The following is a 23,317-nucleotide window of genomic DNA, read 5'->3' as shown; positions in this document are numbered from 1 at the left end:
ACAAATGCTGTTTTCTTCTGCTAACCAATTTCTTCTGTTCTGTACCCCTATGGTGCTGGAAGTAAATGTACTCTAAGCATTTAAAATACATATTTGAAATTGCATTCATTTGTTTTGCAGGATGTACTATCTGCAGTTCAATAATGCTGTCAGAAGCTCTTTGTTTTCAGTATTATTTTATTTCCTAGTTTGGGGAAAGTCTCCTAAAACTCCAGCCTTTAGTATCAGAAGCAAGTTGTTGATTGTGTTCAGAGAAACTGTTGTCCTAATATTTATAATTGAATATTTATTCCATCTTTTAATTTTAGCTGTGAAAATAAAACAATATGTTAAGTATTGCTCTGGAATTATAGAAATCACTAAAAGGTATTGTTTGATGTGTATGTATGTTAGATATTGTAAAAAAAAATAAATGGGAAAGAAATAGAACTTTACCTAATGCTACCCTCAGATGTCTCCCTACTTTTTGTAGGGCAGATTATATATGAATGTATATAAATGACATGCCTGTCAGAATATTAACATTGATCCAGACTTAAGCTAGGTTTTTAAACAATTAGGAAAGGGATTTTAATGGTGATCAGGGGATCCCAGCCATTCTGTGTTTATATTCTGAGGTGAGAGCCTGATTATAGTGTGTTTTTTTCTAGCCCCAGGGAGCAGCGCTGGGAACTACTACTACTGTGAGAAGACAAAAGCAGCGTGCTGACCTTCTTTGCATGATTCCTCTTCCCTTCCCCCTGCATTGATAGGCTTGTCATCTGAAGACTTTAACCTGGAAACAGGAATAGGACATCTTCAGACTCTATAGTCTTATTGCCAATGATGCAGGCAGTCAAGGACCCTCATCTAGAATGGCAGGGTGTCACTAGCAGCCATGTGGGAATGAGTCTGCTGAGGGGGAGTGGCCCAGTTTACTTTGTTTAAAGGTCAGCTGCTGGCAGAGGAGAGCAGTGCTAAGAAGGATGGAACTACAATAAAATCTGCTGGACATGTACTCTCATGTGTTCATGTAACAGCGTTGAATTGTAGGCTCTCTTTTTCCTGAGTGGCTTGGAAAGATCGGGAAAGCCATAGGGGATGATTGCTCTTGGGCTGAAAAAAACAAATTTGAGCAAGGCCATGCATATAATAGGGAATTAGTAATTCAGCCTAAACCAAGCTTGCTCTCAGCATGCTTTTATCAGGAATAATAAAGCACCAGCATCCAAACTCTCTTGCGGAGCAGCAACCAGAAAAGCAAGAAGAGAATTCTCGGTCCAAAAGCTTGCCAGTTCTGAATGGGTCTGTTCCACGGATTAATACCACACAAAGTGCTCTCGTGGCAGCCAAAAAGGACTTCTTACAGAGTTTGCAGGGGGACTCTGATCAGAGGTGTGGCCTTGACCCTGATACATCAGCACATTACAGTAATGCTGCTGCTACTTCTTCCAGGACAATGTTATATTTTACAGCTTCCAGCTTTTCAAGAATTGGGAATTTCACTGAAAGAGTGGATTGCGACACCTCTGCTAGATTAAGTAATGACATGTCATCAGCTTCCACACTGCTAGTAATCCCTGGTAAAAAATATCTTGATATAGCGTTGACAGATTCTCGGTTCTTTTTGATATGTATGTGCTTCTTGACTTTCATTCAGTCACTAATGGTCTCTGGTTACCTGAGCAGTGTTATCACTACTATTGAGAGGAGATATAGCCTGAAAAGCTCTGAATCTGGGCTGTTGGTCAGCTGTTTCGATATTGGCAGCCTGTTAGTAGTGGTCTTCATCAGTTACTTTGGTGGGCAAGGGCGAAGGCCTCTGTGGCTTGCTGTTGGGGGTTTTTTTATTGCCCTTGGGGCTGCCATATTTTCTTTACCTCATTTCATCTCTGCACCATATCAAATCCAGGAATTAAACTCCTCTGTTTCTAATGATGGCTTGTGTTTGACTGGAAATAATTCAGTGAAAGGCCATATGGAATCATCAGGCTGTATGAAGGATTCACATGGAAATGACCACTCACTCTATGTAGCTTTGTTTATTTGTGCCCAAATCCTCATTGGAATGGGCTCCACACCTATCTATACTCTAGGACCAACCTACTTGGATGATAATGTCAAGAAAGAAAACTCATCACTCTATCTAGGTAAGGTTGCTATGTGTCCAAATTGTTCTGTGATTATTTTGAAGGGGGGCAGTTTCCACTTTTTTTTTTTATTGTATGGCATAGCAATTTGGTGTTCATGCTGCTTTTTCTTGCTGGGAAATCCTTGTGAGGTCCAGCAGCCAGATGTGTAGACTATTTTAGTCGTGACAAGTCACGTGCCTGGGTGCACCACGAGGAGGCTAGTCTACATTGCACCGAGTTGGGCTGAGAGAAAGTGACTGGCCCAAGGTCACCCAGCCAGCTTTCATGCCTAAGGCGGGACTAGAACTCACAGACTCCTGGTTTCTAGCCCAGAACCTTAACCACTAGACCAAACTGGCTCTCCCAAACCACTGCAATATTTATTTATTTAATTTTTATCCTGCCTTTATTATTTTCATAAATAACTCAAGGTGGCAGACATACCTAATGCTCCTTCCTCCTCCTATTTTCCCTACAACAGCAACCCTGTGAGGTGAGTTGGGCTGAGAGAGAGTGACTGGCCCAAGGTCACCTAGCTGGCTTTCATGCCTAAGGCAGGACTAGAACTCCCAGACTCCTGGTTTCTAGCCCAGCACCTTAACCACTAGACCAAACTGGCAGTTTTAAATGTACTTGATGGTGGCGGGGAGGGGGGGGAATATATATAGCAGCTATTTGCCAGAATAAAGACTTTAATGGCTGTTACTTAATCTTCTAAAAACTTTGTTCCATTATCTCTTATCCTGTATTTTCTTCCATTTTTAAATCCCTGTGAAAGCAATTGAAGTGGTGTATCTTTTACACTGAGGGAAATGGAATGTGAAATTGCTTCCTTTTCAATGGATTATTTATGTGATTTATATTGTGCTTTTCATTAAAATGAATGTTTAAAGCAGTTTATATTTAAACAATTTTATCATGTATTTTAAACCCATAAACATGGAAACATAAAAATTGTAATAATAGGAAAACCAGCAATAATAAATAAATCAATATTAGGGTAGCTGTTTATAAGTCTGAGAGTGGTAAGCTAGGGAAGGCCCAAACAAGCAAATGAGTTTTCAATTTACTGTGGACACATTACAATTTATAGTGTGAGCTTGCTTAACATCCATGGATTGTGCCCAATTTTAGATCCTGATTTTTAAAATATGGTGAGCAAATTGTTAGGATGTTTCAAATCTTTTAAATAGTTCCTGATAAAAAGCCTCGTTCACATAGAATCTTGATCCTTGAAGCCAGGAATATTGAAGATGGTTAGACATGCTGATGGTAAAGCCCTTTCTCTCTGCATGTACTAGGTACTAAACTGAAACTGGAATGCTATAGTGATACTAGTTTAAGGAGTTTCAGATGAACTAAAACTTCCAAATCTAGTTGTTCTATTCTTACAGAATGCCATAGTCTCCATCTGAAATGGAGTGCAAAGTGCAAACTAATGTTTATCTAAAACAGCATTTGACCCAAAACTTCTTTAGCTATATAATGATTTTCTGATGTGCTTTCAAGGAGCAACTGGTTAACTAAATGCTTAACTTTCAAAATCAATTTTTCTTTTGTTGACATATAAATGAAATCAAGAAAATTTGAACAGCCTTAAGAGCGAAATGCATGCATCAAGTATCATATATCATAAATTAACTTATTTTTGATATGTGTATGTATTTTTTTTCTGAAGCATGGGAAACAACTCACTGGATTTTTTTCCAGTACTGGTGTAAAATTAAATTGATATTGATGATCATTCAGTTAATTAGATATGAAAGGTATTAATGTATTCATGGGCAATATATTAACTAAACAATATAAACCAGTTTTTCCCAGCTTCATGACTCCAGAAGTGTGGAACCAGAACCCCATAATTCCTGGTTAGATACTTCATTTGATCAGATGTTTTATTGTATTTCTAAGTTGTGACATTGGGTCAGTCAACCAAGCTGATAGTAACAATTTTTAGTACAGGCAGATGTTTCCACATCTTTTTAGTTCTTACTCTGTATTTCTAAAGTTAGTTTAAAAGCTCTTGTGAAGTTTTTTGTTTTTTTCCCAGTGTCAGCTAGAAATAGCTACCCTGATCTTTTACTTGGAGAAATAGTTCAGTGTTAAGTCCTTTAATGAGAAGAGGAATTGTTGATGTCCCTGCCAATGGTCAAACGAGAAAATGCCATAGAATATAATAATCTCAGCCTCAGTTACATAAAGATCTGCAGAATGGAAGGCTTGAGTTCATAATCTTTTTTTTCCCTGGGAGACCTTTTTTTTCTAAAGTAAAAGACTAAATTTCTTTAAAAAAGAAAAAGAAGTTGTGAACACTTATCTTTTTTTTCTCAAGGGGAGGGACTAAAATCTGGTTAGTTCTTACACAAATGACTAGGGGGAAAAGCCCACCCATGTTTCCTCCTTTTTTTCCCTCAGTCAGGACTTCTGTTGTTCCCATACCTTTCTAATTGGTGATGATGATCTAGTCATCTGTCTAGTGACCTGACACATTTTTCCCAGAATGCACTGAGTTAAATGTTGTCTTTTGAGGGAGATGGGCAGTGCCAAAATTTGATTGATAGATAGATAGATAGATAGATAGATAGATAGATAGATAGATAGATAGATGACATTGCTTCCTTGGGAACACAAATATGATCCCCAGCATTGGACAATACATCCTACAGTGTGAAAAGTTTATTCTTAATGTCAGCTCCCTATTTTCACATAATACTAGATTATATTATATTACTCCTTCTTTGTTTCTATAATTGCATTCTGGGTTACTGTATTCTCTAATGGACCTTTAAATCTATTATTGTTTAAAGGCAGATTCTATACATTTTATATGCAAAGCTGCAGCAGTTACAACAACAAAACCAGGAAGTTGTAGTGTAAAATCAATAGTTCAGTCTAAGTTTAGCTATTTTTGCCATCTAGCTATTCAATAAAATAATACAAGAATATAAATTTTAAATGTATTTCAATATTGTAAAAGACTGTTGAGCATTTAAGTCATTTAATACAATGAAAATACTACTGTATAAAATGATTGAGTGGCTGACAACTAGTAAGCTAAATCTTTAGGCAAGATGGAAGCAGTTTGAATAGCCAGTTCAGGTATTTTTAAGAAGGTGAGTTTAGATAGTATGGATGAGTTCTCATTTACTCTACCGGCAGAGGGTTGTAGCTAAGGTCTCCTAGCTGGAGAACTAAGCAGTGGTTGTTGCTAGACTTGCTTTTACCATCTTTATCTGAAACATCACAAACATACATTTTTTACACAGGAATCTTCTTGTTATGATTTGTGTGTACATAATATTCAAAATTGGTCTTTGCCAAGACCAGCGTAACACGTTTGTCTAAATATGTGAATTTTACTTGTGATCTAACAGATCCTATTCCATATTACAAGGCTGAGTGAAGCTGGCATACATGGAGAAATTGGCTGAGGTAGCATGAGTGTCCTTGTACTGTTGACAAGGCTTCAGTTTCCTTTTTCAGGCATAGTGCCTCGATAAGACTGTGGTCTTTAGAGGGAGCCTTGGTGAGACCTCTCTTTTTAAAGGGGGGAAGAATGACATTACAACAAGGTAGATGCTCCAGTATTATGGACTGTAGCCAACTCCAACATGAATATCATAAATTGATAGTAACATCTATTTATTCCACTCAAGAACTTCTGCACTGTCTTGCAATAAAAAAATGCCAAGAACATTCAAAACAAGAAGATAACAATGCTTGTGCTATGTTAAGCATGCAAAACATCATTCTTTGAACATTGAGGCAGCTGTGTCCACTATGAGGCTTGGAGTAGCTGCTTCAGAGGCTTTCCCAGACTATCTATTTATTTATTTATTTTTCAAATTTCGATCACCGCCCATCTCCCCCAAAAAGGGGACTCTGGGCAGTTTACAATAAAATCCAAATTAAAAACATATAAATTACAATACAATAAAACAACAAATAAAGATAAAATAGAGTATGCAAGGAAAGACAAAACCTCTGTTTGAACTGAAATAGTAAAATAGCCAAACATATATATGCATGTGGGGATATCCCATGAAAGCTTTTGAAGAAGCTACTCCAAGCTTTCCACAGGATGCTGCTGCATCAATAGTTCATGGAAGAAAGTTTTATTCATGCGAGTACACTCCATGCAATACCCTTCAAATGTTTTGCATAGCCTTAAAAGAAGTAATAAATACAACAGCAATTGATACAAAGGCTAGGTAAAGCAACCCTGGCAATTTTAGAAAAAATCATCTAGTTTACTGTAAATAGCCAGTTCGATGTAGTGGTTAACGCACCAGGCTAGAAACTGGGAGACTGAATTCTAGTCCTGCCTTAGGCATGAGGCCAGCTGGGTGACCTTGGGCCAGTCACACTCTCTCAGGCCTAGGAAGAAAGCAATGGCAAACCACTTCAAAAAAAACCTTGCCAAGAAAACTGCAGGGAGTAGTCTAGGCAGTTACCAGGAGTCAAAACTGACTCAAGGAACAAAAATAAATAGATTACAATTTTTAAAAATTGGTTAACACCTAAAACACAAAGCAAGGAGAGAGTTCCTGTTCCTACAGACTTGGGGAATGAGAAGACTCCTCAGACATCTGAGTCTGTAAGTCCATGGTCAGTCCCACTCAAAATGCCTTAAGCAAGAGAATAATCAGAATTCAGTCCATGATTTGAGTGTAGGACAACAAGATGGGTGATTTGTAAACATCACTTATAATGTCCTGTCTAATGAATTGTGTGTGCTCTTATGCTTCAGGGCCAAGCCGCCTCCCATACTCAGCTGGCACCAGTTAGCTCTTAGCTGGTGCTCCTTTACTTCCAAGTAGCATGGCCTTCCAACCTCACACTCCTATACTGTTTGATTCATTGTGCCTCTACATGACATTGATAATCATTAGGATCAAGACAGATGGAAAGGAAGTAGCTCAGACACTCTGAAGAGATGGAAAGGATTTTAATACAAATGTTATGCGAAGGCCCTGGTCTCTAGATAGGTTTACGGATTCTGTCACTCTTACTACCATTTCCTTTTCTTTGACTTTAGAGTCTGGGCTGTATATAGTTTGTTAGGTGCTATCAAACTGAGCTTAGTTCTGGTGACTGCAAGGACAAATAGTTGCCATCATATCCTATTTCCATGTTTATACATCATCTCTTGGCTGCCTTACTTACTGTGTATCGGTCAGGGTGACATTGTGCTAATTTACAAAGTAGTATTTCTTTTCAGACTGAGGTGTCCAGCAATTATATAGAATAAACCATCTATCTCCCTCTTCCTCTTCTGTAGTGGGTTTCTTTGTTGATAATAGTGTATCTTGAATGAAACACATTATGGCATTATGGTTTATAAAGTTCCATTGTGTTTTTTTCTCTTTTCACTTCTATATTATGCTTATTAGATTGGTTTTAAGCTTGTCTGTGTTGTTAGTCCTAAAAGTAGTTTGGGTCAAAGCTACTTTTAAGTGTCTGTATTATACTGGGATAGAATCTAATGTATATTTTTATTATATTTTTCTAGAGCTACTTACTAATGTATCTTACTGCTTTCATTGTTTTAACTGTTTTAAATATTTTATATAATTTTGTAATCTTTAGAAAACTGGCTGTTGGATGGATTGGAAATATAATGAATAATAGTAATAATAGGGTGGGCTGGTCCATGAAGTCACAAAGAGTCGGAAGCGACTAAACGAATAAACAACAAAGGGTGGGGAGTAAATTTGCTTTCTCTTTCTGAATCTATCAGTTGGTAAAATTAATCCTGAAAGTAATCCTAAATGGTGTTCTGAAGATAGTGTAAGAGGTGAATGTTATTGGACCATTTGGAAGTACTGTAGTGTCCAGCAATTATATATTTAGCAGAATAAACCGTCTATCCCTCCCCTCCTATGCGGTCATATATAAAGTATATGTAAGTGGAAAATCATAAAGAGAACCAGCTATATTTGATTTTAGATGTGGGAATTTCTGTAAAATTAGAGTATAGTGGAAATTGAAGGGAGAAACAAATTTCTCCAGAATGGGTTGTGATTAATTTAAAAAAATAGAGAGAAAAGATGCACTAGTCTATATACCGATCAGGAAAGATGCCACTGTCCAAGAAGTTACCAGCGTGACTAATCAGCAAAATCAAGAAAACTGTTAGAGAAATTAAGGCTTTATTTAGAAAATGGAAGTGCTGTCCAAACAAGGATAGAGCAACACAGAAGAAACAGAAGGCAATAATGGATGCAAAAAAGGGATTTTGAGGGGTTTTGAGGAAATTACTGGAAATAATGAACTGTTCCAGATAAATTGAAAGAGAAGACTCTTGCTTCTTTATTGTGATGGTTGCCTTATTCCAAAAAACACAGACTCACTAGCCAGGGCTAAGGATTTCTGGTTTATTAGGAATAGAATGCATACACGGAGAAAGACGGGAATGAGCACATGGCGTGCGAGGTAGCCGGTAAATACCCGCGGTGCGGACCTGATCCTTCCCCACCCCCCATTGTCCCAAAGTCTTGCCCGACAGTGAACCCGGAGTCTTGATGGGCGATCAGGGGGCGATTCCGGAGTCTCGATGGGTGATCAGGGGGATTAGCGCTGATTACCTCTGTCCTCTTCCTGTGTCCGGAGCAGGTGTGTCCCCTGAGGTAATGCAGAGATGTCAGGGAGATAGGATGATGGCTTCTCGGGTCAGGGCAAAGGTGTGGCTCCTTTGTCCTTTATTTGTATTTGTCTCTCAGTGCTTATGGGATTAGCACTGATTCTTTCCTCCTTCCTCCCCTTCACCGGAAAGGCATGTTCCCCATTGTGATGTATGTATACATCGCAACAGGGGACATGACATACTGCCTCCCCCAAAAAACTTCAAGGCGCCGGTTTGGAAGGATACGCTGCATGAAAGCGTTTGACTAGCCGTTGCGCTGAGACATCCCAGGCATGCACACACTCAGGGTGGGGGAAATGTCTCCAGCAGACCAGGTACTGAAGGGTGCCCCGTAGCCTTCGGGAGTCTAGAACCTCCTTTATTTCAAAGTGCTGTTGCCCATCGATCATGATGGGAGGAGGCGGGGGGTTTCGTTATGCCACTTTGAAGAGGTAGCCGGTTTCAGTAAGGCACAATGGAACACCGGGTGTATGCGTTTCAAGTTGTGTGGCAATTCTAACTTAAAAGTTACCGGGTTGATTATTTCCACTATTGGAAAAGGGCCAATGAACTTGGGGGCTAACTTCTTTGAGGGCTGCGGAGACTTAATGAATTTAGTGGAGAGGTAGACCTTATCTCCCACTTTGAAGTCTGGCTGCGCAGCCCTGTGGTTGTCCGCATAACGCTTGTAGGTAGCTTGGGCTTCGGAGAGAGCCAGCTGAATGATTGGCCAAACGTTGGCTAGCTGAGCAGCCCAGTCATCTGGGGAACAAGGCGGGGTAGCTGGCTGTGGCAACTCCGGGATTGGGACAAAGTCTCGTCCATAGACTACCTGGAAGCGGGTGTGGCCCGTGCTCTGGTGCACTGCATTGTTGTATGCCACCTCAGCAAAGGGGAGTAAGTCTACCCAATTATCCTGCTGGTAGCTTATGAAGGAGCGCAAAAATTGCTCCAGGGTGGAGTTAAGGATTTCTGTAGAGCCGTCCGTGTGGGGGTGCCAAGCAGTGGACAACGCCTGCTTGGTGCCAATCAACTTCAAAAATGCTTTCCAGAATTGTGAAGTAAATTGTGTACCCCTATCTGTGACCAAGCGGGAGGGGGTACCGTGTAATTTGTAAATGTGATTTAAAAAGAGGCATGCCAGCTGTTGAGTGGAGGGAATGGAGGCGCATGGAATAAAATGGGCCTGTTTTGAAAAGTAGTCCTTAACCACCCAGATGACCATTTTCTGCTGGCTGGGTGGCAAGTCTACGATGAAATCCATCGAGATTTCCTCCCAAGGGTGGGAGAGGCTTGCCACCAGCTGCAATAGTCCCTGGGGCTTACCCACTTTTCGCTTGGCCATAGCACATGTAGGGCAAGCAGCGACATAATCTTTTACATCCCTCCTAAGTGTAGGCCACCAGAATTGTCGCCTTACCAGATGTAACGTTTTTACAAAGCCAAAGTGTCCTGCCGTTTTGTCATCGTGAGAACGTCTCAGAACCTCTGCTCGCAATTGCTCCGGCATGTACAGGCTATTTTGTTTCCAGGCCAAATCATTCTCAAAAGAAACATTGTTTTTATTGGTTTGCAACCATGTATCTGTTTTTAAGGCTTGTACGAACTGCTGTTGCAATTGTGATGAAATTGACATGCGTCTCCCTCCCCTTGTGGGCGGTTGTGCCGGAGTATGCTGCGTTACAGTTTGGCTGCGCGTGACAGCTTGGCAACCCAGCTGTATGTCGGTCCACACAGTACCTATAATGTCTGATGCCTGACTGTCATCCTGGGGCCGCCTAGAGAGAGCATCAGCTAAGAAGTTCTTTCTTCCCGGTATGAACTTCAGCTGAAAATCAAAGCGGCTGAAAAATTGAGCCCAGCGAACCTGCTTGGGGCTGAGGCGTTTCGGGGTACTGAGCACTTCCAGGTTTTTGTGGTCCGTCCAGACCTCAAAGGGGCAAGTGGCCCCTTCCAGGAGGTGTCGCCATGCCTCTATGGCAGCTTTGACGGCAAAAGCCTCTTTCTCCCATACATGCCATCTCCGTTCTGTTTCGGAGAACTTGCGGGAGAGGTACGCGCAGGGCTTCAGCTGATCCTTTGGATCCCGCTGAAGCAAGATCGCCCCAATTGAGAAATCGGAAGCATCTACTTGGACTACAAAGGGCTTGGTGGGGTCGGGGTGTTGTAGAACCGGTTCGGCTGTGAACAGGCTTTTGAGATGATCAAAAGCCCTTTGGCATTCAGGTGTCCAGTTAAGAAGCGCTCCTGGATTTCGTGCCTTGTGTGTGTCTCCCAAACCCTTGGTGCGGAGTAAATTAGTTAGGGGCAAAACGATTTCCGCTAATCCCTTGATGAACCCCCTGTAAAAATTAGAAAATCCCAGAAAACTTTGTAGTTGCCTCCTAGTGCGCAGGTGCTCCCATGCCAAGATGGCCTGGACTTTCCCAGGGTCCATTTCGATGCCCCTCTCAGAGATTCTGTAACCCAGATAATCTAGCTGAGATTTATGAAACTCGCACTTAGAAAGCTTGGCAAATAGCTCGACTTTGCGGAGTTTCCTGAGCACCTGCTTAACCAAGCGTTCGTGCTCCTCTTCAGTCTCAGAATATATCAATACATCGTCTAAATACACAAGGACCCCCTTGAACAAGTGTTCGTGCAAGACCTTGTTAATCAATTGCATAAATACCCCTGGTGCCCCTGCCAAACCAAACAGTAATACTTTATATTGGAATGATCCCAGTGGGCAATTGAAAGCCGTCTTCCACTCATCCCCCTCCCGTATGCGTATGCGGAAATAGGCTTCTCGCAAGTCCAGTTTAGAGAATATTTTCCCCTTTGCCAGATGTGCTAATATGTCTTTGATTAGGGGCAAGGGATATTTGTTTGATATGGAAACCGAATTCAATCCACGGTAGTCCGTACAGAGTCTTAATGTCCCATCCTTTTTTTCTCTGAACAACACTGGGGCTCCAACTGGCGAGTTTGCGGGCTCGATGAAGCCTTGTGCTAAGTTCTTGTCCACAAACTCCCGCAATGCTGCCAGTTCTTTCTGGGTCATTGCGTAAATTTTTGGCTTTGGCAAGGATGTGTTGGGGACCAGTTCTATCGCACAGTCAGTCTTTCTGTGGGGTGGGAGTTTGTCTGCTTCGTTCTCCCCGAACACATCTGCAAACTCAGCGTACTTGTCCAGCAAGCCTTCCAGGGCCACTGCAGCCAGATGTGTGGTTGTAGACGCCGCCCTCCCCACCGCAGCATGGGGAATTCGGTCCCCTGTAGGTGCTTGGTAGAAGCCGTCTGCAAACGTGATCGTCCTGGTTTCCCAATTTATGTATGGGTTCCTTCGTACCAGCCACGGAATGCCTAAGATGATTAAAGGGTGGCCCACCAGTGCCACAACAAAGTTCAGTCTCTCCAGGTGGCCGCCTAACTGCAGTGCCACTTCTCCGGTGAATTGGGTGACCGGGCCCCCTCCCGCCACCGAACTGTCCAATTGCATGAAGACTATGTGGTGCTGAAGTGGAAAGCAGGGGAGATTTAAATCGGCAACCACGTCCGGGTGCGTTAGGCACCTAGAACAGCCTGAGTCTATTAGGGCCCAGACTTCAACCGACTTCTGGGTGGAACCTAGCTTAACTTTTACGTACAGGGTGGGACAGTTGGCACTCACCCAGACGTTGCTGCGCCCATTCTCCTCCTCCACCTGCCCTCTGGCACTTCTCAGGGCAGGTGCCTGGCGTTTCCCGCCAGCTCTTCCTGGTCGTTCTCCTCCTCTTCACTGGAGTAAGGTAGTTCTTTTGCTCCGATCTCTCCCCTGGCCGCTGGCATCTTTTTGGGCCCCACGGGTGGTTTGCCCAGCGTTTTTCCTGACCTGTCAACTGCCTTTGTCTTTGGGCATGCCGCTGCTTTGTGGTCCTCTTTCCCGCATCAAAGGCACTGCCCCTTGGCGAACCGTCGCTTCCTCTCCTCTCTCCAGGGTTGGGATGTTGGCCTCACTGGTCCTGCAGCGGTTCGGGGTCCCTTTACTGTCGCCGCTTGTTGCGCTGCCCTCTTGGCTTGTAGGAAGGTTTCCTGGGCATTTTCCGCCTTACCGGCCAGCAGTATCCACTCGTGTAGAGTGTTTGGGTCGTCTCTGCATAATGCCCACCTCAAAACATCCAAGTTCAGGCCCTCTTTGAAACGTTCAATTAGGGTAGACTGCGACCAGTCCACCACCTTTCCAGCCAGTGCTTTAAATTCCATAGCATAATCTGCCACAGATCGTTGCCCTTGGCTGATTCCCCTTAGGGATCTCTTCACTCTCTCCTTTTCTAAGGGGTCTCTGAAGTGCAGATCTAGTGCCCAGAGGAACTCGTTGAATTCATCGAGCTCTGGGGCGTCTGCCTGGCATAGCTGCACATACCAGTCAGCCGCCCTTCCTTTAAGTTTGTTAGCAATGGCATTAATTTTGCCCTTTTCTGAGCGGAAATATGGCCCAAATTCTTCCATGTAGTTCTTGGCATTTGTCAGGAAGAAGGATAATGTTGCTGGGTCCCCGTCGAATTTGACCCCGAAGTCTTTCACCCCCACTCCTGGTGGGCTCCAAACCACATCTGGTCATCTGGGCGTACCTCGGGCTGCTGGAGTTCTCCGTTCTCGGTGTGGGGATTCCCTAAGCCGGACTCCGGGCGACGTTGCCTCAGTTTCGTGCCGGCTCCAGCCTCTTCCCAGCGGTTGCGTCTCCAGGGTGGGAGGGGGAGAAGATGACCTCCTGGCGGATTCCGCGAGGTGAACTCTGCCCGGCGCTGCCTCAGCCTCCTGCCATCTCCTTCCTCTCCCCGGCTGTTGCGTCTCAGGGGTGGGATGGGGGGTGATGAACTTCTGGTACCTGGTTCTACCTCACCCCTTCCTCGGGATTCCCACGCCACCGACCATCTCAGGAACAGCTGTTCAATTGACTCCAGCCTCGCCTCCATTATCCTCAGCCTCTCAGCTGTCTGGGAGCCTTCCTTGGTTCGTCCGATCTGGCGCCTTCCCTCGGCTCCTGTGATCGAAGAGGACAGCAGGTCCCGTGGCTTCCTAGACGCCCTGAGCGTCCGTGGCAGGGATCCCGGCGTCTCGTCCAGGGTGACCCACTCACCCTGCGACTCTCTGGTGGCTTTAGGTGTCCTGCTCCTCCCGGCCTCCTCCTCCTCCGAGCTTGATCCCGAACCCTCCTGGATTTCGTACCATCTGGGAATAGGGTTCTCACCGATCGCCCGTGCCGTGGAGTCAGGTGCCCCGTCACCGGTCCTCTGGTAGCCACCACTTCGTGGGTTGAGTCTTTCCATCGCCAGCCTTGATCCCTCACAGACGAAATCTGGAATGGTGCTAGCAGAAAATTTTTTTTTGATTCCCATCTTTATGTGATGGTTGCCTTATTCCAAAAAACACAGACTCGCTAGCCAGGGCTAAGGATTTCTGGTTTATTAGGAACAGAATGCATACACGGAGAAAGACGGGAATGAGCACATGGCGTGCGAGGTAGCCGGTAAATACCCGCGGTGTGGACCTGATCCTTCCCCACCCCCCATTGTCCCAAAGTCTTGCCCGACGGTGAATCCGGAGTCTCGATGGGCGATCGGGGCGATTCCGGAGTCTCGATGGGCGATCAGGGGGATTAGCGCTGATTACCTCTGTCCTCTTCCTGTGTCCGGAGCAGGTGTGTCCCCCGAGGTAATGCAGAGATGTCAGGGAGATAGGATGATGGCTTCTCGGGTCAGGGCAAAGGTGTGGCTCCTTTGTCCTTTATTTGTATTTGTCTCTCAGTGCTTATGGGATTAGCACTGATTCTTTCCTTCTTCCTCCCCTTCACCGGAAAGGCATGTTCCCCGTTGTGATGTATGTATACATCGCAACGGGGGACATGACATTTATTTGGTTAAATAAGAGATTACAATTAAGCATTTAAAATTGAAACATGATTGCAAAATTCAGCATCATAACCTAAAGGAGAAGGAAAGGGAGAATTGGGAAGGAGGGAGAGAAACACAGATAAGGGAATATTCCAAGAGCAGATCTTCCTACAAGATTGTTTACTTGGGTCTCAGCATCCATGGTACTCTCGATATGTTTTGATTTCTTCAGGGCAGGGCTGAATGAGCAAGGATGGTGGATAGAATGGAAACCAAACACGGCCAGTCCTTTCTCAGGAGGCCTGATGATTTCCTCCTCCTTGCAGTGTCTTCTCTTTCTTTTAAAGCTCAAAACCACTTAGAGTGTGGCCATTTCTGTTCAACAGTTTATCCCTCTAACTGATGATTTCACCCAGTTCTCCATATATGACCAAGGCCACTTAATGTCCTGTTTTTCTGACATTTTCACACCCTTCTCAAATTAAAGTTTTCATATCCTGCATATCCTTCAACAGACTGTTTCAGTGTGGTTTCAGTTTCTTGCCACTGGATAGCTTTGTGGAGAGCTAAGAGCATCTGGAGCCTAGAAATCAATTCAAATCTTTATTATGTCATAGACCAGCACAGCCTGGAATGAGAGCAGCATTAGTTACCTGCAAGATCAGATATGGGAAGTAAGCAAGGGAAGGAAGGGAGGTGAAACTAATTAGTTCAAGGGGAGGTGGTATGTGCTTGAACCCTACCCTGAAGTGAAGCAAAGGTACAAGCTTTAAGCTTCAGTGCCTCTTAATAATGGCATCTTCTTGCAAAACAGGCTTCTTGGCTTATCAGTGTTCTGCTCTTTCTTTTCTCTCAAGTAATATTAGTGTATATCACAGAAAAATGGCTTAAAAAGTAATTTGTAAAACAAGTTGTATGAAAACCATTAATAGAGCTTATTTTTGAGAGAAAGAGTATAAACCAATTGTTAAGATATGTGAGATGGTTTAAAATAATGTAATTGTAACAGTAATTTGTAGAATGTTTAACTGTGCACATTTTACCGTGTTTGGCACTTAAACTCATTAGCTTTGTGCTGTCCTAACAGTCAGGAACCACGCTGAGACAAGGAATAGGTCTCTAGTGTTTTATTACTGCTACGTTAGACAGAAAATCCTAACAAACTGAAGAAGCGTGAGAAAACCCATACAGATAAACCCCAAAAGTCAAGGTGGGTCTGTTCTGCGTCTCTTTGAATGACTGCTCAACTCCTCACTACTACACATGCGTTTTCCCCCCTGGATAGGGGCCCCCTCCTGCTCACCATCAGTGCTCATGTCAGTGCGAAGGTTACATGATTGGGACACCAACGCAATGAAAACTGTAGAGAAGTGCACTTGCATTTTATGGACAGGGAATAAAAATGAGGCAAGAATCTTTTGAGCCACAAATTGCTGAAACAAGCTTTGAATCCAGGTTTCTCATGTTTGTCCAGTATTTTTGTTGAAGTTTCAAATGGGATTTGCATGGGTTTTTGAGAGGTAAGGCCAGTGTTTCATCAGATGTTGTTAAACTACAGCTTGTAGCAGTCTCAGAGTGTGGTGGATTGCAGAGCTGGTGCCCCTCCCTCTTGGGAGGGGGCAGCAGCTCTGCAATCCACCCCACAGAGCCACTGTAGTTGATGGTTAAAGATGCTGGGAGATCTAATTAGCAACATCTGAAGAAGCATATGTTCTGCATTCTTGATATAAGGCAAAATTTTGGCTGGGTATGAAGGATAGGATGGCTGCCAAAATTGTGGTCTTTGAGAGCCCAATTTTGGGAGGTATTCATATGGAAAAGCCTTCCGTACTAACTGAAATCAATCTAAATCTAAATCAGCTTGTAGAAAAGAAAGAACATAAATAAACACTTTGCTTTTAGTTTTTGGACATTTTCCCAATGATGTAAGTCACACTAGAAAAAGTTGTTAAAGGGTGGCAAATAAACATGTAAATAAATTATTATTTTTATATTTAGGAGGTGGTCTAAAATATATAAAGCAGGTAAATTTAACATGCATTTATTTTGAGAAGCAACCTGTAAGATATTACCTTTTAGATATGCACAATAATATTTAACATTGTTGTTGTTTATTTGTTTAGTCGCTTCCGACTCTTCGTGACTTCATGGACCAGCCCACGCCAGAGCTTCCTGTCGGTCGTCAACACCCCCAGCTCCCCAAGGGACGAGTCCGTCACCTCTAGAATATCATCCATCCACCTTGCCCTTGGTCGGCCCCTCTTCCTTTTGCCCTCCACTCTCCCTAGCATCAGCATCTTCTCCAGGGTGTCCTGTCTTCTCATTATGTGGCCAAAGTATTTCAGTTTTGCCTTTAATATCATTCCCTCAAGTGAGCAGTCTGGCTTGATTTCCTGGAGAATGGACTGGTTTGATCTTCTTGCAGTCCAAGGCACTCTCAGAATTTTCCTCCAACACCACAGTTCCAAAGCATCTATCTTCCTTCTCTCAGACTTCCTTATGGTCCAGCTCTCGCAACCATATGGTACTACGGGGAACACCACTGCTTTAACTATGTGGACCTTTGTTGTCATTGTGATGTCTCTGCTCTTAACTATTTTATCAAGATTTGTCATTGCTCTTCTCCCCAGGATTAAGCGTCTTCTGATTTCCTGACTGCAGTCAGCATCTGCAGTAATCTTCACACCTAGAAATACAAAGTCTTTCACTGCTTCTACATTTTCTCCTCCTATTTGCCAGTTATCAATCAAGCTGGTTGCCATAATCTTGGTTTTTTGAGGTTTAGCTGCAAGCCAGCTTTTGCACTTCCTTCTTTCACCTTTGTCATAAGGCTCCTCAGTTCCTCTTCACTTTCAGCCATTGAAGTGGTATCATCTGCATATCTGAGATTGTTAATGTTTCCGCCAGCGATGTTAATTCCAGCCTTGGATTCCTTGAGCCCAGTATGTCGCATGATGTGTTCTGCGTACAAGTTGAATAGGTAGGGTGAGAGTATACAGCCCTGCCGTACTCCTTTCCCAACCTTAAACCAGTCCGTTGTTCCATGGTCTGTTCTTACTGTTGCTACTTGGTCGTTATACAGATTCTTCAGGAGGCAGACAAGATGACTTGGTATCCCCATACCACTAAGAACTTGCCACAATTTGTTATGGTTCACACAGTCAAAGGCTTTAGAATAGTCAATAAAACAGAAATAGATGTTTTTGTGAAACTCCCTGGCCTTTTCCATTATCCATCGGATATTGGCAATTTGGTCCCTAGTTCCTCTGCCTTTTCTAAACCCAGTTTGTACATCTGACAATTCTCACTCCATGAATTGCTGAAGTCTACCTTGCAGGATCTTGAGCATTACCTTACTGGCATGTGAAATGAGTGCCACTGTTCGATAGTTTGAACATTCTTTAGTGTTTCCCTGTTTTGGTATGGGGATATAAGTTGATTTTTTCCAGTCTGATGGCCATTCTTGTGTTTTCCAAATTTGCTGGCATATAGCATGCATTACCTTGACAGCATCATCTTGCAAGATTTTGAACAGTTCAGCTGGGATGCCGTCGTCTCCTGCTGCTTTGTTCTTAGCAATGCTTCTTAAGGCCCATTCAACCTCACTCTTCAGGATGTCTGGCTCTAGCTCACTGACCACATCGTCAAAGCTATCCCCAATATTGTTATCCTTCCTATACAGGTCTTCTGTATATTCTTGCCACCTTTTCTTGATCTCTTCTTCTTCTGTTAGGTCCTTGCCATCTTTGTTTTTGATCATACCCATTTTTGCCTGGAATTTACCTCCGATGTTTCTAATTTTCTGGAAGAGGTCTCTTGTCCTTCCCATTCTATTGTCTTCTTCCACTTCCGCGCATTGCTTGTTTAAAAATAATTCCTTATCTCTTCTGGCTAACCTCTGGAATTTTGCATTTAATTGGGCATATCTCCCCCTATCACTGTTGCCTTTTGCTTTCCTTCTTTCTTGGGCTACTTCTAGTGTCTCAGCAGACAGCCATTTTGCCTTCTTGGTTTTCTCTTTCTTTGGGATGTATTTTGTTGCCGCCTCCTGAACAATGTTGCGAACTTCTGTCCATTGTTCTTCCAGGACCCTATCTACTATGTCCAGTCCCTTAAATCTATTCTTCACCTCCACTGCATATTCCTTAGGAATATTAGTGAGCTCATATCTAGCTGATCTGTGGGTCTTCCCTAATCTCTTTAGTCTAATCCTAAATTGTGCAATAAGAAGTTCGTGATCTGAACTACAGTCAGCTCTGGGTCTTGTTTTTACTGACTGTATAGATGTCCGCCACCTTTGGCTGTAAAGGATGTAGTCAATCTGATTTTGGTGTTGTCCATCTGGTGAAGTCCATGTATAAAGCCGTCTCTTAGGTTGTTGGAAGAGAGTGTTTGTTATGCAGAGTGAGTTGTCTTGGCAAAATTCTATCAGCCTATGTCCTGCTTCGTTTTGTTCTCCCAGGCCATGCTTACCTGTAATTCCAGGTGTCATTTGACTGCCCACCTTAGCATTTCAGTCTCCTGTGATGAAAATAACATCTCTTTTAGGCGTGTTGTCCAGTAGGTGCTGCAAATCCTCATAGAACTGCTCTACTTCAGCTTCTTCAGCATCTGTGGTTGGGGCGTATATTTGGATCACTGTGATGTTAGATGGCTTGCCCTGAATTCAAATTGAGATCATTCTGTCGTTTTTTGGATTGTATCCAAGCACTGCTTTAGCCACTTTACTATTAATTATGAAGGCTACTCCATTTCTTCTGTGGTCCTCTTGTCCACAGTAGTAGATCTGGTGGTCATTTGATGTGAAGTGGCCCATTCCAGTCCATTTCAGTTCACTGACGCCCAAAATGTCTATCTTTAATCTTGACATCTCATCAATAACCACATCCAATTTGCCCTGGCTCATAGATCTTACATTCCAGGTTCCAATGGTGTGTTGATCCTTAGAACATCGGATTCGCCGTTCACCAGCACCATCGGCTGCTAGCTGTCCTTTTGGCTTTGAGCTAGCTGCATCATCATGTCTGGGGCTAGTTGAACTCATCCTCTGTTCCTCCCCAGTAGCACTTTGACCATCTTCCGACCTGGGGGGTCTCATCTTCCGATGGTATACCGACATATCTCTGGTTGTACTGATCCATTTAGTTTTCATGGGAAGGATACTGGGGTGGGTTGCCATTACCTTCCCCAGGGATCGCATTTAGTCTGACCTCTCTGTCATGACCTTCCCATCTTGGGTGGCCCTTCACGGTTTAGCTCATGGCATCATTGAGGTGCTCAAGCTCCAGCACCACGACAAGGTAACGATCCTTTGCTGAAGAATATTTAACATTACATTTTGATATTTGTTCTCAGCTATTTATGTACAAGAGAGTTTCAAACTGAAAATAAATTATGTCTTTAAGAATCTCTTAAAGCAGATAGTGATTTTAATAGACCATATTACAAAATACAACATGCTATACATATTGCCAACTTAAAATATTTCAGAACCATCCTGAAGAAGAAATGTTGAAAATGCAGTGTTTGCAATTTTGTAGCAGGCATAGTTGAGTCAGCAACATTTTAATATTAAATCTATCATTCAACTCCTATTTTCAGTAAAAATACTGGAGGATTTGCAAATCTAACTCTATTGTTTTAGTAATAATAGTGGTAATGGTGATTTTGCCGCTATAGTAAAAGCAAAGCAATACTCAGTTTTATTCCAAAGTTTTCCAGTGTAAACGCAGAGTAGGAGGGAAAAAAGGAATAAAAAGGTAAATGGAAAGCAACAGAACACAGAAGGAAAGGATAAGCAGGGAAAGGTAGGAAAAAAGCAAACCAAATCCAGTAGCCGCACCCACCCTCTCCCCACCTGAACTGATATGTATGTATGATAGTTATATACAATTACAGGAAAAAAGAACTTTTGGGGGATTCAGAATTAGAGTTCTGGAGGCCAGTAGATAAAATAATCAAAAGTTTTAGGCAGATTAAATTAATCACACTTTGTCCCTCTAAAATCAGAATTAACTCAGCTGTACTTATCTTTTCATGTTGATTTTGGTAAAGTCTGTGAGAAAAAAAAACCCTGTAGATTATTGTGGCTAACCTAATCTAGGTTATGTTATTGTTTTGTTCTGGCAAATATGTGGAATATCTGAACTGTCGATGTACTGTAGGTTTCCCAGAAAGAATGTCTATATCCATTTTTAATTGTTATGCTAATATATATTACTAACTTCATTTAATATAAAAATAGTTTGATCTGAGAGGCTAAAGTTCAAACACTCAGTAAAATATGTAACACTCTTCTGGGATAGATGGATCTTAATAATTAATGCAACATCTTTTGCTTGGATTACATAATTATTAATGGCTGCAGTATTCATTATTAAGATCAGTCAATTATGTTAGAATTTTATTTCCAATTATGGAAGTTGAAAATTCATTTGTGTGTGTCCTGTACAGTCTGTGCCCTCATCCTGCAATGGGACATATTGAAAATATGGACGGAATCATAAACTGATTTTGCTTTTTAGGCTTTTGTTTCATTTATGTGATTTATCATTCTCACGGAGCAATTAGTCTTTTCTCTAATATTTAGCACGAAGAGGATAAACTGGACAGTATAGTCTAGTTTAGCTTGAAGAGGATAAGCAGGCAGTATAAATATTTGGCTTGAAGAAGATAAGCAGACAGTAAAGTCTGTCCTTTCAAAAACTTGAAGGGTAGCTGTTGGCCACAGTAGCTGGTACCACAATAAATCTGTTTGTAACATATCAGACTTTTTGTTGTTTCTGTTGTTCCATCTCTGAGATTATGTCATTTTTCAATTCAGATGTGAAGATTGAATTAAGAATCATACGGTAGCATGGGCTGTGATACTGCTATCACTCATGAATCAGTCACTTATCTAAAAAATCAGATTTTCATAGGTCTTGGAAGAGCCCTAGTAGTGTTTTCCCAATAGGTTTTCTCAACCTGGCTTTTCTCCCAGGCATCAGGGCCACAATATTAGCTGAGTATTATATGTGTGTTCTGAATGAGTTTTGACTGGAGTCTTGGTTACTTTGTGTTGTATTTTATTTATCTTATTTTGCTCTATTTTATGCATTTATATATTGATAGCCACCCAGAGTCACTAGGTTGAGATGGGTTTTCTTATAAATCCAGTCAATCAATAAGAATTACAGAATCATTGAGTTGGAAAGGACCTTGGAGGTCTCCTAGTCCATCCTCCTACCCAGGGCAGGAATCCTCAGATTTCCCCAAACAAACAGCTGCCAATTTTAGTTTCAAAGCCTCCAGTGATGGAGCACTCATGATTCCAAGAAGCAGGCTGTTCCATCTCTATGGTTCTCATGGTCAGGAAAATTCCTACTTGTTTTCAGTTTGGATTTCTTTCTGTAAAGTTTCTAACCACTAGTTCTTGTCCTGCCTGTGGGCACTACAGAGAATAAATCCTCACCTTCTTCCCTGTGACAGCCCTTCGACTACAGTATTGGAAGATTGCTATCTTTTTTCCTTTAGCCTTCTCTTCTTTAAACTAAGCATACCCAGTTCTTTTAACTGTTCTTCATAGGTTTAGCTTTCAGACCCCTCACTGTATTACTTGGAAGACTGATATCAGCCCTTCAAGGTCAGTCAGACTAGGAACCAAAGTCATGCATACTAATACTACTTTTATTATAAGGTTATAGTAACAGATTATTGCAAGTCTGAGTGCACTTCTCCCCTTCCTCCCTTTATCTTCATGAGAACTAGGGAGGGTCTTGTCTGAGACACTTATTCAGGTTACAGTTCTGGTCCAGACTTCTTTTATATGACCATTGTCTTGGTTGCAGCTCTTCCTCCTGTTCTTCAAGGTTATTCCTTCAGCCTATTACAGGTATATTCCTGAGCACCCTTTCCTTCTGTATCTATTCCTTTCTCATTGTAAGATTTATTGCCTTGGCTTATAGTGTGGTTTTGGGTGCTGGTCTCTTTCCCTCTTCAGTTTTAGTTTAAAGCCCCAGGTGACCTGAGCAAGATGTCTTCTGAACACATTCTTCCCAGTCTTTGTGAGGTATATCTCATCATTTGCCAGAAGTCCTTCCTATAGATAGTGTAAACCATGCTCCAGGAATCCAGAGTTTTTTAATGACACCATCCTTTGATCCAGTGGTTCAACTCCAGAATCTTTGTTCCTTCCTCAGGCCATGTCAATAGGTTTGATTAGGTGGGTCAACCTCTCTGTCATGTACTGGATCTACACACTTGGGACACAACATACTTCCCTTGATAATATGTCTGGTCTGTGGATTGTCAACTTCACATTTATCTCAGTAGTGGGTCACCAATCATCACCACATGCCTTTACTTCTCTGAGACTACTGTTGGATTCCTCTCCTTTGTGGAAGTTTAAACTTCTCTCTTTCCCATCCCTGGAATGCTGGGTGAAAATCCTTCTCCAGAAGTCCATGAGTCACTCTGCAGGGGGAGGACCTGAAATTGATTGTGCAGAGATAGGGACTGTGTCTTGGTTCTTGTGGTCCTCCAAGTTACATGTTGCCAACCCTCCTGCTCCAGGGCTCCTGTTTTTTTTGTAGTAGTCTTTTCTATTCTATATTCATTTTGCAGACATTCTTCTGCCTTGACTTTCTCCTCTAGCAATGCAATGATTTACGCTCAGCTCAGTGCAGGTATAGTTGGAGTTCTCCTTAGCAGGAACACAAACATGGTATACTATCTTGAAGGTCATC

At 42.5% G+C, this 23,317-nt stretch overlaps 1 protein-coding gene across 1 annotated transcript in view; it reads left to right on the top strand.

Annotated features, from left to right (window-relative positions):
• The first annotated feature begins 745 nt into the window (after positions 1 to 745).
• The window catches only part of SLCO5A1 (solute carrier organic anion transporter family member 5A1), a 61,613-nt gene continuing 39,041 nt past the window's right edge, over positions 746 to 23,317 (top strand). Inside the window, exon 1 of the mRNA XM_063299369.1 lies at positions 746 to 2,129. Coding sequence (XP_063155439.1) covers positions 1,175 to 2,129 — 955 coding nt within the window. The 5' untranslated portion in view covers positions 746 to 1,174. The remainder of the gene's footprint in view (positions 2,130 to 23,317) is intronic.

The sequence above is a fragment of the Candoia aspera genome, chromosome 3 (genome assembly GCF_035149785.1).
Source record: "Candoia aspera isolate rCanAsp1 chromosome 3, rCanAsp1.hap2, whole genome shotgun sequence".
Taxonomy (NCBI): Eukaryota; Metazoa; Chordata; class Lepidosauria; order Squamata; family Boidae; genus Candoia; species Candoia aspera.
Note: the sequence above shows the minus strand (reverse complement) of the source record. Positions and strands in the feature narration are given on the sequence as shown.